The sequence below is a fragment of the Pundamilia nyererei genome, unplaced genomic scaffold (genome assembly GCF_000239375.1).
Source record: "Pundamilia nyererei isolate P.nyererei 1_Seehausen unplaced genomic scaffold, PunNye1.0 scaffold00162, whole genome shotgun sequence".
Classification (NCBI taxonomy): Eukaryota; Metazoa; Chordata; class Actinopteri; order Cichliformes; family Cichlidae; genus Pundamilia; species Pundamilia nyererei.
Window position 1 is genome coordinate 1157631 of NW_005187563.1, and position 13575 is coordinate 1171205.

General features: G+C 42.8%; 1 protein-coding gene across 18 annotated transcripts in view; it reads left to right on the forward strand.

Annotated features, from left to right (window-relative positions):
* celf2 (cugbp, Elav-like family member 2) overlaps nt 1-13575 on the forward strand; it is a 236870-nt gene that overhangs the window by 76107 nt on the left and 147188 nt on the right. The window contains exon 1 of one of the 18 annotated variants that reach the window (XM_013913982.1): nt 1336-1881. The exons of 15 other annotated variants lie outside the window; for them this stretch is intronic. In XM_013913982.1, coding sequence (XP_013769436.1) covers nt 1805-1881 — 77 coding nt within the window. In that variant the 5' untranslated portion in view covers nt 1336-1804. Of the gene's footprint in view, nt 1-1335; nt 1882-13575 lie in introns of those variants that run through there. 2 more of the 18 variants (XM_013913989.1, XM_013913996.1) reach the window with 2 other exon arrangements.

Below are 13575 nucleotides of genomic sequence, written 5' to 3' on the forward strand. Positions count from 1 at the left end.
TCCACACAATTAATGCAGTGTAAAACCGAGTCAGCAAATTTGCAGAAAATTATGAGCAGGTTCATTATTACAAGGCTGTCCCAGAGCGTAACTGCACCTCCAAATATGGTCAACTCATTTGATTCTAAATCAACTAACCGGCCGTTCTTTTATGAAGTTACCACACTGAAGCATGACTGCGCAGCACTCATTAGTAGCTTACTGGAAAGTAAGGATCCACTAAACTGATATTTGGTTTGTTGATAGATTATTGTGGCCTCATGATGCGTGTTCCCTTAATTTAGTCAGACTGAAAACAGGCTCACACTGAAATAACCCAGTGATCTATGCTGGTGTGGGAGTGTTTGTGGTTATCATCTGAGAGATGGTGACATATGATCCATTTGAGTTTTCTTTCTTTTTTTTCTTTTTCTTTTTTTTTAAATTCCCCCATATCAATAGCATAAGGTGGAATTTTACAGCTCTGTAAAATAAATGCACAGACGTCCATTTTCCTGAGGAAGACTGTAGAATTACAGCCTTACTGCTACAAAGGAAGCCAATGCATGCTTCCATATATTTTGATTGGCAAGAACGGCCAGTGATTTGGGATTACGCTACACTATAGCCCCCTTTTAGCGCTCCTGCTTTATCAGCAGAGTGGCCATACTGAAATAAAGGAAGCCCCTTTGTTTAGATGTGCAGAATTGCAAAGATGAAGAGAGCATCACACATACTCGCATAAAGCCATTAACAAAATAAATATCTAGTCATGATTTCCAGTAACTGGTTTGAGCTTAGGCTAAGCCATCTTTAACCTCTTAACACCCATCAAAATAGAAATAATATTACATTGAATTCTCACCTAAGTGGCATTCCCAAATGAAAACCACAGGAGAGACAGGAGCACAAGTACATGTAAGATTTAAAAGGTGAAACCTTCGAGTTTCTGAAACTATGTTTGTTTAGATCTAAACTAAAGCAGGTCACTGGTGAGCTGGTAGATGCTGAGAGGTTAAGTACATTTCTTCTTGAGGAACAAACATTTATTATTAGTATTATTATTATTTTGTGTCACTAACAAAAGTAATAGAATCTTTAAAAGCATTATGCCACAGAAACACTGGCTAGAAACCACGATTAAGTCCAGTGGAAGATATGTAATAGGTAAATGTTCCGATCATTCTAATATTTGTGCGCGGTTAGCTTTATCTCAGAGGTTAAACTCTGCGTCTTGGCGCCGACTGCGTTTGGAGACTCTCCGAACATAAACGATTGAAGCCGCCTCCTGTTCGGAACATCGTGTGTAGATGTGAAAGGATCCTCGTCTGTGGTGAACGGCGCGCTCTGGTAGCCGAGGAGACCTAATAGTTAAAGATCAGCTGCAACGCTATGCGCCACGCCTCCACGGCTCGACACCTGGCTCTCCAACAGTCCGTCAGTTGCGCTGTTGCGGAACGGTTTTTCAGACAGGACCGGCGGAAGAAAAGCGGGAGGTAGAGACAGAGAGAGAGAGAGAGAGAGAGAGAGAGAGAGAGAGAGAGGGAAAAAAGCGAATGGGGGGCAGGAAGAGGAGAATGTGACAACTGCTGGATGCGGACAGAGTGTGTGCGGCTGGCTACACTGCCTTTGGGGAGGCCTCGGCTCTTGCACCTGTCCCTCTCCGTCTCCGCGACCAGGCGCAGTTTGGACGAGAGCGACGCTCCTTTATTTATCAGGCAGGGCGCACAGCGGCGGAGGCGCACACACACTCTCTCACACTCTCTCTCACACACACACGGACGGTACTGTACGCACACACTCATACACAGGGCAGGAAGGCAACATGACTTCATCCTACAATCTGGATTTTCTGCCCGATATGATGGTGGAGAGCCGCCTGCTCGTTCCCGGGGACAGAATGTGAGTTATTCGGCTCTTCTTCTCGTCCGCCAGTGGCGTGTGGGTGCGTGTGTCTGTGTATGCTGTCCTGAAAAGCAGCTGTCCGATGTGGAAATGTTGCTCTGCTACTTGATATGTGACCAGAATCGGGGTCAGAATGAAGGCTGGAGCCCGTGTGACTGTATCTGTGTGTTATTGTGTTAGTTATGGCTTGTTGTTATTAATATCCGTCGATAAATTGTGCGGGGATCGCAGGAGCGCCCGCGGCTGTTATCAGCTATAGACAGGATGGTGATGAATGAACGCCATTATGGGAAATTAATGCCACCGCCGTGAATAAACCCCGTCTTTACTAAGCTGTATTATCCGGCGTGTGTCGTCAAATTGTTGTATCCCGTCAGGTCGACTCTGGGAACATTTAGAGCATCGGCTTTTCCATCTCGCTCCGTGGAGCAGAGGAGGGGAAGTTGCTTTGATTTGCGGCAGCCGCCCACCCTCATTTCTTTCCCCGGCTCTCGCCGGGCTGGAAGCGGCGGGGTCGGGACCGTGCGGCGGGCTTCGGGAGCGCACGATGCCGAGACCCATAACGACCGACGGAGTGGATCTGTGGTTGTAATAAAATAAAATAAATAAAACCGCAGGGTGGGAAACACAAGTGTTCTCAGTCACACGAGACTCGATCAACTCCACCACAGGCGGGTTTTTGTTTTTGTTTTTGCGCTCTCATCCCGTGTTTTTCTCCTCACTTTGGACTCTTGGATGAGGGGGGAAACAATCCGAGCGACTGGAAGAGCAGCAGCATCGCGGCTTTTTCAGCACATTCGGGAATGCACGGATGACTTGTGTCCCGTGGTTCAATTGGATTTGTTGTAATTCAGTTAAACTCCGGAATTTGTCGAGCAGGGACAAAGGGAGGGTTTCATCCCGGCATGATGTGTTTTTTTCCACATGCAGCGCATGTCCCACTTATGTCCCCTCAGCTCACGGCGCCTATTTGTTGAAGGCTCGTGTTCTTTCTTTTTTTCCCCCCTCTCTCCGTCCTCAGGAGAGAAAACGTGCATGCAGGCTGTGCTGTGGCTCTTCTTTTCATTTCCTCATGAAGGTCTTTTTTTCAGTGTGCAGTCAGTGTATGTTCGATTGCTGCTGCACTTAACTTCTGGTGACTCATGGTGTAAAAGCATAGAACAAAAGTAACGAAGTGAAGTGTGTGTGTGTGTGTGTGTGTGTGTGTGTGTGTGTGTGTGTGTGTGTGTGTGTGTGTGTGTGTGTGTGTGTGTGTGTGTTGTTGGGGGAGTCATGAAAAAACCTCATAATGCTTCACTTTGAGGACACTAATCTACAAATGTCATAAAACAGCATTACAATAAATACAACAATGCACGTGGAGATTAAGTGTCTTCCATAAAATGCATAATTAATATTGTTGCTATACTAAAGAAACATGTAAATAATAAATGTCATGGATAAGAGACCTTTATGCATTAGCTTGCAAATTCTGTGTAAGTCATGTTGAAAATTGCCTGTGAAGCAAAGGAAAATGTGTCTGTTCAGTGAAGATTAAATACAGTAATATGAATGTATATTTATACTAATATATATGCATACATAATAGACTAGGGAGAAATATCGGTAGTGGCTGATATCAGTCATGTTCGCTGACAGCACACAGAAGGATAATATCATGTTATCATTTTTAAGGACCAATTTGATTCTCAAAAAAGGCCAAAGCGGTTACTGCCTGGTTGTCTAAACATCCAAAAATGACCAAATGTTTGCTGTTTTTAAATGAAAGTTACATAAAAGTGGAGCCAACATGGAAGTGGTTTAAAAATTCATTCTTTTTAATAGACAGACAGCAGGAGGCGACTCCTTTTTGTATGGAAGTCTTTGGGAAAACGACCTTCTTCTCACTCTGTGAGCTTAGCAAACGCTTCCTGGTCAGTGTTTGGCGTCGCTCACTAGTTTTGGCTCAGGTTGAATTGAACATTCAGTCCATTTTCTAAATCGCAGCCAGAAAATGGGTTATCCAGGATATGCTTATTAGCTAAAGGCTTGTCAGTCAAGATCCACCCTTTGCTCATCACTTCCAGGTTTAGTAAAACCACCTCTGGTTAATTAATAGCCACAAAACTAAATATGTCTCATACATTCCAATCAGCACCAGATATGTTAGATTTTAAATATATTTCTCAATCAGTGCAGTGAATCTCTGTTTTTTGCTATATAAACATAGCTATGAAAAAGATGACAGCCTAAACTAGCTGCACGTTATTACAACTACATAAAAAGTGTTGTAATATCATAAATGGGACTCGAAAGTCAGTATACGTTTCCTGAAATAATGAATAATAATGAAACAATTCATTGTAAAGCACATGTAGATATTAGTTTAGCTCTGTTATTGTTGCTTTGTTGTACAATTTGATGTCATTCTGGCCCCCAAAATGTGATAAAAACCACAAAACTTTAAGGCAAAATGACTCTCGTTGAGCTGTTTGTGATGCATCAAATCCCCGATAAAGTGGTCACACATAAACGTTGCTGTTTTTAAGTGTCACTAAACCAAAAGAGACCGGTAACAGTTTCTCTGTATCACTGTAGGAAGCTGTACGCTGTACAATACTCCAAAACTGCATTAATCAAGAATTATTCATCCTCCACAATGATAAAAGGCCAGGGCACACACTTTACCCTGCAGAGTCTCCCTCCATTGAGTCTCTGTGTAGTGTATCACCCAGATGTTATAGTGAAGCGATGGCTTTCTCATTAATCAGTGTCATCGTTGCTGACAGCGTGGACCCCGTGTATAACTGGCGGGGGTGGACGAGGAAATCATCGCACTTCCAGAAAGCCTTCTCCTTCTGATGCGCTTTGCATCGCCAGTTGTGTGTATATCTGCCCCGGAGTGAAGGATTTATGAATAATGTGCGTCGCAGGAATTAGACAGGCCTATCTGTGCCCTCTTACCCAGCCGGTAAGGAGGCGGACAGGTTGAACTAGATAGCACTTATGGAGATGACACTTTGTATTTACGTGAACACGCCTCTCGAGCTCACAAGAGGTGCTCTTAGTGATCTTTTCACTTTTTTTTTTGTTTGTATCATTGTTTTTTTTAACAGCTCTATTTTTCCAGGAGCAATGTAAAAAGATATTTGCATTCATGTCAGCTCCTTTGCTTCCCTCCCACCTGATACACCTTTGAAATTCTTTCACTCTGCTGATTCCTTATGACTGGGATCAGGTCGGGAATTGGCTTCATTCCCTCTTCCTGTTCCCTTCCAGTAGCAGCTCCCTCGTTGATGCTGACAGCCCCTGACAATATCAGACTTGACAAATATTAGCTGACATCATAGCTAATATGGAAAATAAATGGGACTAATGGTCTCCCTCTACTCACTCCTATCCAGCCTGAAAACGCAAATAAGGGGTAAAATGAGAGAATCAGGAAAAATTGTGGTAGACCTGTGCCCTTTTCTTTCCACTCTTACTTTGACTCTGAAGCCTAGACTGTCTCTGCCTGTCCCTGGGAACTATGTGACCTTCTTCACCTCCTTAAGCTGAGTGTTGAATCCCCATCTGGTAGAGAACTGTAACGTTCTTCGGGGTCCGTCACACATCCAGGCTGAGGAGGTTCGGCCTTCAGCAATCATTGTTACACATTAATGATCAACCGTGAAGCAAAAATCTGAGTAAACACGGGATTACTAACTAGAGACTTGAAAACAGCAAATGCTTGCGGGGTGTATGCATAACCCGAATGTATAGCTTCCCACCGAATGTCTTTATGACCCACCCTCCCACTCGTCTCTTCACTTCCCCTTTCTGACCCTCCCGCAGATCATGCAGCTGTGAGGGTTCTGGGACAGACAAGTAGAAAACTTTATGTCAAGATTACACATAGACCATGCATGCATTTGAGTTTATCCGGTCATAGTGTGCATAGGAAATACAAATAGGGCTTCAAAATACATTAAGGACAATGGCTATGAGCCCAACAATTGAAATACAATTCTTCAGACACTTTCCTTTAGATTTCATGTAATGACATGCAAAGAAAATATGTTCACAGGGGGATGTGATGAGTTTATGGGAGCGATGGGTGACTGGATTGTGCTGATAAATGATGCATACAGCAGCAGGACAGCATGTTGTGTTTTTTTAAAGAGAAGATAACACAGAACGCTTCAGTTTACATAATCGTTAAAATATTAGCAAGCCTGACAGACAAACTGTGACATCTCACTCCATTCTGAAGTCTGAAAGCCTTCCATTGACCTAAAGTCAATTACTTTCCATTCAATGTAAAGTACTGCTTGCCTTCTTTCTTAGTAATTTTCTTTCTTCCTGCACTGCAGACAGGGTGACTGGCTTCACTTAGCAGCCTCGTACCGAGAGAGCTACAACCACACTTCAGACTCGTCCCTCTTTGAAGGCTGAAAAATCTCCAGAGTGCTGTCACTGCTTTCCACCATGTTTTCACTGATTCAGAACAATCCATATTGTTTGCCTGCACGTCTTGAGCTTTGCAACTGGTACCAATGATGCAATCGTGCATGTTTTTCAAATGAGTTGAGCTCGTTTTCTCAGCAATAATTAAAATCTGAAATGTAACTATTAACCGATGAGGAATTTCACCCGGCTTTAAGGGCAGAGACGGGCAGCAGCAAAGTGTTCTCATGAGAAATGCATGTGAGGAGGAGGAGGAGGACAGACCACGAGGTTTTTTTGAAGGAAGAATAAAGAGGCGGCCTGTCGAGTGTGCTAGGAAAGCTGTTAGCGCCACTAATGCTTATTTTAATTCATTCTATTTAAATTTGACCATTGCTATGCAGACCTTGATCCAAATGTCACTTAAGAGGAAATTTCAAACCGGTGATCACAAGAAATCCAAAATCAGATATTCCCTTTAGTGCTTCAGCAGGGGGGGGAAAAGGTCACGCTGGAAGTACATTTGCATATTTTGCCAATCAGCATCACTGCATGACAAAAAAAAATAGATAAATTATGTTATATTCAGCTGTACCGCTTCCAAAAGGAAGGGTTGTAAAAACGCTGATGCTTGCATGCTTTCCTCAGACTCACAGGAAACAGTCGCCACATTTCAAGGTTTGAAGATGTGCATAAAATGAACCCTCAACAAAAGTGCAAATTATATCCGTATTTATCACAAAACTGGTAATTATTTACCATTTCTGCCTCCAATAACAACCAGAAATTTTGCACAATCTTGGCAGGTCTGACCAGAGTCCTTTCAGGTTAGACCTTTGTCTCTGCTGTCATCGACGTCCATTGCTTCAATTAAATGTGTAGTCCAATGAAAACTCAGCTCTTTACAATTACAGGAAGTACATTACACCTTCTGGCAAATCGCGGCACATGCAGATGATCAGACTGGTACATCCGACTAATCTCAGATGTGAAATGGCAGCGAAGAGAGATCAGTGGAAGGAGCATGTTGAAAATTGACGTGGGCAGAGCGGGAGAGGTGCACAGAAGAAAAAGTATGAAAGAGGGAGGAGGAGGAGGAGTGATGGTTTGACAGCATACGACTCCCTGGACAGACATTTGGTTGGATTTAAATTGTGTCCTATCAGAAGTGGAGATTAAAAGAAAAAGAGGGGGTAAAAAAAAAAGAAGACAGGTAGCGATGATTGTGGCGATTGTGGCTTTTTCTCTCTCCCAGGCTAAAGAAAGAGGCTTAACATGACACACACAGGCATCCAGTGAGGAACGATTCATCAGCAGATGATTCTGTTATGACTGTTTTTGTTCATAATGGTGTTATTTTAGCGGGAAACATGTACAGTGTGTGTGATATATGATTTGATGGAGTCGTCTTCACGCATCAGCAGCTGCAGCGTTGTTTTATGTCGTTTTCTCTCAGTGTGTGTGTATGTGTGTTTTTGTAATGTCATAATGATGAATGTCTTTCCTCTGCTGGGGCTCAGGAGCAGTTGTCTGTGGCTGACACCGCTGTGTGTAGGTGGTGATGTATCACGACCGTGTGTCTAAGGTCTCACTGTGGATGTTTGTGTGGATGCGTGAGTGTGTGGTAGAGGTGAGGCTGTGAATGAGCAGGTGTGTCCGTTGTTACATTACGGGGTCAACAAATCGAAAAGTTTATGTGGGCTTAGATTGCCTTTTTTGTTTCTTGCGTGAGTGTGTTGGCTTCCACATCTGTAATGACCCTCTGTCCTGAGTGCAGAGCACATCACACCAGTGTTTATGACACTAAATTTCTCCACTAAAGTTAATTTAGATTCCATCACTTCTTCGGATCCACCAGATTGCTGGTGACAAACTTAGAGTTGAAGTTAAAAGAGTGTGTTAGCCACACGTAAAAGAGGAGCATTTTTAGAAACCACAGGTTACTGGCTCTCAAATTTAGTACTGCAGTTCTCCAAATGCTTCACCCTAGGTGGAGGCTGAAAGGTTGAACCCACAACTGAAGTGTGCATCCTCAAAGCTAAACTCCAGGGAAATTCCAATTTTTCACCTTTAACACATCATAATGAACGTTTATTTAGGGCACAAGCACAAAGTAAAGTTCAACACTAGACAACGGAGTGCAATAGCACTGCATAATTTGAAGCCCATTATAATAAATGTTAACGTAACACTGCAGTAAGGTTACTTGGGTACTGAAGAATGCGTGAAGAATGTGTTATTTATCAGTACTTAACTGCTAATTCCTGATTCAGGACTTGTACTACATAATGATTACTTAGATCCAGCTGGGCGAGTCTATAGGCTGTTAATGAATAATCTGTTAATGATAGTCCATAATTATCCATATACTGATCCAACACCCCACTTTCTTCCAGATGAACTTGGCAGCAACACCCAGCAGCACAATACAGTCATCATCATCACTCCAACCTTAGTTATTCTCTTTTGTCCCTTCAAGTAGTGAAATGTCACACAAAGTACTTAGTACTTCCTCCCTGCTGCAAGATTATGTCACTCTTATGGTCCCCTTAAGTAAAGTGAGCTACTTAGTACACCTTAACAAGTCGCCAGTCTATCGCTAACACTCACATTCCTACCTATGGCTAATTAAGAATCACCAGGTAATCTAACCCCACTGACTGCAAGTCTGTGGACTGTGGGAGGAAGTCAGAGAACCCACATAAACACAGGGAGAACGTCCAAACATCCACACAGAAAGGCTCCGGCCAGAAGGTGGATTCAAACCTCTTGCTGTGAGGCAACAGTGCTAACCACTCGCCCCAGTCCTGCCCCAGCAGCAGAAGTGATAGTCGTGATTGTCACTGTTAGGTATTGTGGAACGTCTCAGTAGCAACTCGGGCCCTTTTTTACTTGTTCTTTAGAAACTGAGAAAGTTGTTGTGCTTTTTGTCAGAATTTTGTAACTAACATAAATCAATTTTTTGTTCCTGTTGTGAAGCAGAACACATTTTTGTAGCTGTAAAAGCTATCTGCCATTGAACTGCCTAAGCAAGTGTATTTGTCAGCATTCAGGAAATACAACTCCTGCTTCCAATGCAGTGTGTCAGTAACCTAAAGTCATGACTTAACTTGTTCACTGCTTATGAAATACTTTAAACTTTACTCACACAGTACTTGGTGTTAATTAAGCTGAAGATACAACAGAAAATTTGAGTTTCGAACACAAGTTTCAGTCAGCGTCACAGTTGGTAACTGTAACAAGCCTTTTGAGTTCCTAGCTGGATGATCACTCTGTGTATCTTAGAATATTGAACTATCCCTGCTCAGAAAGTTTGAAAAATTGAAAGTTACAGATGTTAGTGGATCCAAACATAGCAAGGGCAAGGAGCAGGGTTTGAGCTAATAATCACAGTCGCCATGAGTGACTTTTGATCTTCTACGTCCTAATGAGACCAGACCTCCAAGTGCAACACCTCATTTGAGACTCATACTACATACTGTGCATGTCGTGCTGAAAAAGAAGTAGTGAGGGCCCAGTAGCCGGGCAGATTGTGAAGATGTGGCTCTTGTGATGGATTTATTGTACTAAGTGTTCGCCTTGACTTGCATCTTGCGTAATCTGCATTCGTTACTGAATGTATGCATCAGCTAGCTGATGATCTCCTCGTGATTGTCTCATCCTTCTTTTCCCCACTGTCAGCCATGTTGGCTGCATTTCTCCCTTTTTTTCAGCCAGGAGATCACGCTCATCTGCTGTTTTTGAGTGTTTGCTTTTCCTTTCCGAACATTTTCCCTGATTAATCTAATTCAACACGTCCAGAACGGTTCGATACATTTGAGTGTTTCTGTCTCTCTGCAGTGGCTGCAGCTCATTGGCCTTCTTATTGAAGTCAAGTACACTTTTTTAAAAGCATGTACACAGACTTTACCCTATCAATTGAGCTGTGGAAAGCAGAGTTTTGTGTGTGTGTGTGTGTGTGTGTGTGTGTGTGTGTGTGTGTGTGTGTGTGTGTGTGTGTGTGTGTGTGTGTATAAAACAGTCTTCTTGTGTGTATTTGTGTCTGAGTGGTTTTTTTTACTGAAAGGAGAGAATTTCATCACTTGGCCTTGAAACGAATGAAGCATGCACATGTTTTCAGTGCAGCACACACACATTTCCACCCACGTAGATACGCAGAATACACACCACGTGACACACGTACACACACTCACACACAAACATAGTCCCCACGTTGTTCACATCATGTCCCTGGGCTGTAGTGACGGGCAGAAAAACAACTGAATCCTCAGAGACTAAGAAAACACAATGATGCTCTCCCTTAAACCTTTTGGTTTATGTATATCTGTCCTTCTTCTCTGTCTGTTTCTCTCCTTCCTTCCTCTGCTTCCTTTCTTCTGCTCGTCGTCAATAGTCAGCTATTGCGTTTGTTCTGTGCAGCGGCATTACTCTGCCTTGCCAGAGGGAGAGCTTACCTCATGCATGTCTCAGTAGATTTTTTCTACCCCTTCTTCCCCACATCCCTCGCGTTATCCCTCTTTGGCCTGTATCTTCCTCTCTTTCTCTCTGCACTCCCACTCTTTCCCTCTTTCTCCATTGAAGCGTGCTAAATGCTTTACCTCTGTCAACTCATGAGTCTGAGAGGAGCTCATTATTGTGGAGAAGGAGAGGAATTCGGGATTAGGAGCAACATTCGTGGACCGAGGCTCTTGTTCGGCTAAAAGAGCCATCAGAATTACAGACAGTGGCAGACTTACCTGCGTTAGTTGGCGCTATTATTCGCTAATCACTGGGATTCAGGGTTTTACTGAATTATAACATCCCTTTACCTGCACGAATAAAGTTTGATTTCAAACACAGTAATAGACCACGGTTTTCAGTAAATATCAGGTGCTAATACCATATCTCCTGAGCCGTTTTCACACCTGCTCTGCACCCGTGAACATTGCTAGACGTTACCTACAGGAGAAGCATGTGAGGACACAATGGGATCAGACATAAAAGGGGTGTTTAACCTGCCAGGACTCCAGTATCAGTCCACTCGATGTCTGACTGAGCTGATTTGCACCAGTGCAGGTCTACTTCAGAAAACACATTCACCCGCAGATCTGTATCATTTACAGTGTTGAGAAGGAAGTCTGGGATGTTCGAAAGACAATTTTCAGCTACTGTCCTGTTGTGTTTCGTCCTAGATTTTCTGGGCTGCACGTGCGAAAACAACTTTGTAGTAGTGTAGTAGGAGTGTCTTTACAGTTATGAAGAGAACCTGTGAATGTGTGCATTTACAGGGAGAAAAGTCATGGCACAGAGACTCTGTTGAATCTTGGTTGCAGGTTTAGAAGCATTGTTCTTACACAGGCCAAGTACAAATACATGTTGGCTTGTCAAACAGTCTGAACCCTCCTAAGACCCCTTGCCCACGGCAGATTTGAGGTTCACTGTATTTTGCAACTTTTGTAACTTTCTGAAAATCCAATCCAAATATCACTTGTACTGTTTGTTACCGTTTGCCAGGTTTCCCAAGTTGAAAATGTTGACAGGGGTCGAATGTCTCTCTCCAACTCTGTTTTTTTTACATTCTTCCTGCAATTTCTTGGCTCTGTCCTCTTCTGTACAGCCATGTGCAACACCATTTGTGCCTTTGAGGGCATGGTATAAAAATGTCCTCCTTTCCCCTTATACCAAGATACCAAGCATTGGGACAGAAGTCACCATGCTTGATGCTCTAGGGTTGGCAACTTGATGAATATATGTGTTATTGGTTGCTGACCAAGTCAGTCCATGACTTCTTTGCATAAGTTTTCATTGTTGGAAGTTGCTCATTTGATGGTTTGTCTCTTTGAGTTTGCTAAATAATTGACTTTAGCACCACAAAATGATGCCAGCTTCGTTCTTGTTGTGATGATGATGACCTCAGCTTAATGAGAAGCTGTACACAGACACCGGTAAAGATTCTCTTCAGCTAATTATCCCACCTATCCCTTCTCTAACGTACACCCATGTTACTGTGATCATCATCTACCCTTTTTGTTAGTGTCAACACTGCGAGTTGTCCATCTGCTTGATGTTGGTTCTTAAGTTTTCTAGTTAAGTATATTTTAAAGCGAACACGCTCACAAATACATCTTTAAATATATCAGATATTACACGGTGTGATAATGGTCGATTGGAAAATTTTAAAAACATCACCCAACCGTGCGATTCATCGTGGTTTAATGCTACTCTCCACTCTTAGTAGTACATGGAGACCTGCATGTGTAATTAAGATGTAATCTGGGCATAAAGCGATACATTTGGGTGAGAATTCTCCCCAAAATACTGGCACTCAGTCGCTGATATTCAACCCCAACAAATCACCTCTGGCTTTGAAACTTGTCTCATATGCAGAATGCACACGCTGGCCTTTTGCATACATTTATTGGGCTGGTTAACTTGCATGAGTGTAACTGTGAGACCACGTGAGAGCCGGCCCGGTGACATTAGACAGCACTGAAACTTGAAAGGGTCTGATCACATGGCATTCAAAGGTCACAGAAAGGTCAGCACCACCTGCCATCAGTGTGCGGAACATCTCCTGCAATATAAATCATATGCAGGTCTTCAGACTCTTTTTTTTTTTAAGGGGATAATCCTGCGTGTCCTTATTGTTCGATTTTGTTTCACTCTTTGGTGCTAATTGGTTGTTTTCTGTGACATCTATTGCTTGTCATACAAGCAGCGTGACCATCGCTGTGAAGTCTTTCTCTTGGATTAATGGCTGAATAAATCCAACTATGTGACATTCATTACCGTGTTTGCTCATACACATGGTACCAATCCAGCTTTGTTCTAAACAAATCATAATTTCTGTCGTATCACTTCTCTTGCACTCTTTCCCGGAAAAGGCAAACCGTTCTCGGAAAATTCAAAACGCCAAATGAAATGGCTTTCATGACTGGCTGGGTGGCAGGTTGACTCATTGTTGCGAGTGGTATCAGTAAGTTAGTGGCAAATCTTTCCATGGAAGATGATACATTAAACTAATAATGCTGAAAGAGGAGCAGGTGTAACTTGAAAATGAGAACTTGCAGTATCCTGCACCTCGAACTCACCCCGTAATCTCTCGGTTAGTATACGGCAGAGAAAAATATTCAAGTGGCATAAAATTGTTCATTAATGTGCATTTCTATGTAGAAAGCTGTAAAAGCTGCAGTTCCACGAGTAACCACTTGAGGCTGAATCTGAAAGCAAGGGTGAGCAGAAATAAATGGTTTTTCAACAGTCGCACAAAGCAGTTTTAGTCTGTTTAAGTATAACATTGTGCAAAAG